The sequence below is a fragment of the Lygodium microphyllum genome, chromosome 21, assembly GCF_053477565.2.
Source record: "Lygodium microphyllum isolate KBCC chromosome 21, Lygodium_microphyllum_v1.1.10, whole genome shotgun sequence".
Taxonomy (NCBI): Eukaryota; Viridiplantae; Streptophyta; class Polypodiopsida; order Schizaeales; family Lygodiaceae; genus Lygodium; species Lygodium microphyllum.
In genome coordinates this window covers 47,363,720-47,367,545 of record NC_141155.1, presented here as the reverse complement: position 1 = coordinate 47,367,545, position 3,826 = coordinate 47,363,720, and the positions used below count along the sequence as shown (strand labels likewise).

General features: G+C 42.2%; 1 protein-coding gene across 1 annotated transcript; it reads right to left on the bottom strand.

Moving 5' to 3' along the window:
* Positions 1-1,182: 1,182 nt before the first annotated feature.
* LOC148017973 (putative adenylate kinase 1, chloroplastic) lies at positions 1,183-3,591 on the bottom strand. Its single transcript, XM_087661631.1, has 4 exons — positions 2,991-3,591; positions 2,173-2,313; positions 1,809-2,060; positions 1,183-1,703 (listed from the first exon to the last, which is right to left on the bottom strand). The coding sequence occupies exons 1-4, from the start codon at positions 3,321-3,323 to the stop codon at positions 1,554-1,556; spliced, it is 876 nt and encodes a 291-aa protein (XP_087517757.1). The 5' UTR covers positions 3,324-3,591; the 3' UTR covers positions 1,183-1,553.
* Positions 3,592-3,826: the final 235 nt, after the last annotated feature.

Sequence of the window (3,826 nt, the reverse complement as noted above, 5' to 3'; positions counted from 1 at the left end):
TGGCAAAAATTCCAAGTGCCAAATAAGGCATGTTCGTTCACTAGCTTTGGTGCTAAATAGATTGCTCTTGATGATAGAAAATTTGAATGATGAAAATAATGGTTTGGATTGTTCTGCTAGCTATCGTCCTTGGGGCATCCTGAACAACAAGAAATGATCTCTTTGAGGAAGTATGTGGTTTTGGGAAATACCCGTGAAAAGGTTTGAAGATCACCTACAAGAAACAATGTCCTTGTTGCAAGGCTTGAAGGGTTCATACATTTTGGCTTGTTGCTGAGTTACTTATGCTAAGTTCACACTGAGTAACACAAGGAAAAGGAAAAGGGCACCATCCAATGTGTGTAGCAATAAGGTGATTTTCTTCAAGGGCCTTCATAGCCTAATAATAACCACATGCCCCATAAGAAAATTTTTGTTCGATGGAAGATCCAAAGCATGGGTTTCGGATCAATATGTACCATATATCTTGTTCCCAAAGGATTTGAAGCCTTTCCACAAAGAAAAACTAATTTATAGCGACTATTACAGTGTCTAAAGCTTAAACAGACAGGCACTTTCTGATGGCTCGGTACAAATATACGTCAATCTAAAATTTTGGCCCTATTCACTGGTTTATCAATTGAATTATGCTAAAAACTTATGCTTCTTTTAATCTATGCACATGAAGATGCAAACATTAGAGGATTCCCAATTTCTGATCAGGGATTGAAACCTTTCAAGATCAAAAAATATTTTCATGATAGCCCTAGTGAATTTGGTTCCATTGCTTGATGTGCTGTAAACTTTTCAAACCTGTTGATTCCCTAATCATACTTTTCAGAAACTGCATTCCCTTCAACCCACTAAAATTCAGCATGCAGCTCTGGCCACAATATGAGAAATAATACAGAGCTAATTTATGAGACCAAGCAAGGCTTGACCACATGAAAAATCTAAGAGCACTGCTGAACCTAGAGCAATAGACTGCTCAAGCAGAAGCAAGTTTATTCTATCGCACTTCAATCAATTGAAGTAGATGTTACTCCATTGAGATCTTCAAGCCTATATAATATTACCAAAATGACTAGGACCTTTGGATTTGGATATGGGTATTGACAGCTTGGTGATAAGTTATGACAGACTCTTTCTCATGACCCAAAGTTATTCCTCAAAGTTCCCATACCAGAATTATTTACAAGTACATGAAAAGGAATCAGACTGTAATTTATTGACTGCAAAGTATCACTCATGCTTTAGACAGAAAGCTGAACTCAAGTCCTTTCTGAACTCTAGTCCCTTACAAAAATGACACAAGACATAACTCCTCAAACTGTTACCGTTCAGGAAAACCCACTAAACTCTGAGCAGTACAGATCTAATACATCTGGTAGTCCTAGATGCAGCAATGCCATGGTATGCCCTCAAATTCTCACTTGGCACATATATCACCAGGAGAAAACTCATGCCATGCTGCTCTACAAAATTTTCAATTTACAATGTCCAGCAGTAGCAAGAAACAGGAGGCTCAAAAAGGCCTCAATAATTGCTGTATGTGAAGAAAATTGATTGACAAACTAGACAGGGATCTGGTGCTGCCTGGCTGGCTCATTGTCTTCTAAACGAAGAGCTGAGAGCAACCGAGACCACGTCTGAGGCAACCCTCCCTGCACCTCAAAGTCCAAAAGCTTTCCTTGCTTGCGATAATAATATTCCACAGGTTTATTCTGCACAAACCAGTGTACACTTTATGGTGCCACTTAGGCATAGCTCAAGATTCACTCACAATCCTTCAAAGAGTTTAAAAACTTATGTTTGAGGTACATACAAACCTGAATAGAGTAAGCATGCAGCTTCTCTCTCAAAGTACCAAAACTGTCACCTGCAGAGTAAACCATGTTCAACAAACAAGATGGATGTGGTAACAATTTATGTTTGGGGCATGACTCCATCGCCACATGGGATCCACTGAATGCATGGCCACATTCAGTGCAAATGCCTTTCTCTAAGCACTTCATCACCATATCATCTCTTAACTTCAAGTGGATAACAAGGTCAATATCTGCAACCTCATCCAATACCTCCTGCAGAGGCCCAGCTCTAACATTAGCTATCATCACCTTGCAAATAAACCCATTGGAACTTCTACTCACAAGCATTTCTAAAGCCACAATATTCCAGAAATTAGATTCTTACTGCCTGGGTGATGGTCCTAGGAAAGCCCTCCAATATGAATCCAGATTCCTCAAACTCCACCTTCTGCTCAAGTCTCTTTGACAGAATACTGAAAATGAGATCATCGGACACTAGTTTCCCTTGAATCATAAGATTGGCCAGCTGGTTCGCACAAAAGAAGAACAAATAAATGAACAGTTAGTGAAATAACAAGTACAAAAGATTAGCCAAAGGCGAACAGCTTTGCCCCATGTGCATCTAAAATTAGCCAGGGAAGAATAGCTTAGCCCTCTGTGTAAATGCGATAGAATCATGCTGCTAACTGTGTATAACACTGTTTCGATGCCATGTTAAGGGGAAAAGCCCTAACATGATAAATGCACGTGATACGTTGTTGTTTCACAAGCAATTTCACTACATCTTACTGACAGTAGTATAGTTCATCTTAATGTCAAGTCAAGGAAACAGGCATGACTGCTGACAAATGAAACATCCTCAAAATAAACAGTGCACTGTAAAGTACTGGACATTGAACGCCCTGTGGAATCTCATATGATAGGTTATTATTTCACATGCAATTTCACTACAGATTACTGACAGTAGTATAGTTAATCTTAATGTCAAGTCAAGGAGAAATGGATAGATGCTATATTGCCACTGTTGAAGAGTGCTAGCAAATGCAACGTCTCAAAGAAGGCAGTCCACGTTAAAGTACTGGGCACTGAACGCTCTGTGGAAAGGAGAATGCAATTGGGCAACAAGTCTACGCGCGAAAGAATGCATTATCGCACATGGACGCAAGGAAAATTCTTTAGACCACATCAGTGTAGAAGTCATACCTCTTTCGAGAAAGAAGGCGACATGGCTGCTTCTTTCCGTAGAAGGGATCCCATGGAAATGTGAGGTACATTGAGAAGCTTTGCAAGCCTGCTGGCATGGGTCGTCTTCCCGACCCCGGGACTTCCAAGGAAAACCCATTGAAGGCCCCTCCGAGTGCTCTGCCCGTGGGTCGCCTGCAGAGCCGGCAGAGGACAAAGCCGCTCCCATTCTTCGAGGTCAAGGTCGTACCTCGGCAGCACGGCAGCAGCGGCAGAGTAGCACCTGTGGTACGCCTTTCTGCTCCAGGATACTGGGCTGAAAAGCCTGTGCAAGCGGCGGGAGGAGGCCGCCATTGTGTGAATGGATCACCGGACGGCAATGTGGGGAGGACGAATAAATCAAGGTGCCGCGGGGGAGGGGAGTTAACAGCGGGAATGGAAGAGACCGACGCACAGGTGTGGAGCGATCGGGGAAGGGAGGGCAGCTTGATGAAGCGAACTATAACAGACGGACGGAGAGAGAGAGCGAGAGAGAGAGAGAGAGATGGTGGCGCTAGGCGGCGCAAAAGAGAAGAGAGGAGGAGGGGTTTTAGGGCAGACAGGGCTTTGCGATGGTTTGATTCTTCTGAGAAACGAATAAAGCATTGGAACCGAATCAACCATTTCAAGCTTTTTTTAATTTCTTTTTTTCTTTCATTGTTTTCAACTCCGAAGCTTTTTTTTTTAAATAATGTATGACTAGCGTTCGTGCACGCTTTGTGCACGTGAAACCTTAGAAAGCGAAGTTGCTGTGAGGCTCGCTAATAATTAATTTCTTTTCTTTCTTTGCCCTCTAGGTTCTTTCCTCTCTCCGTTTT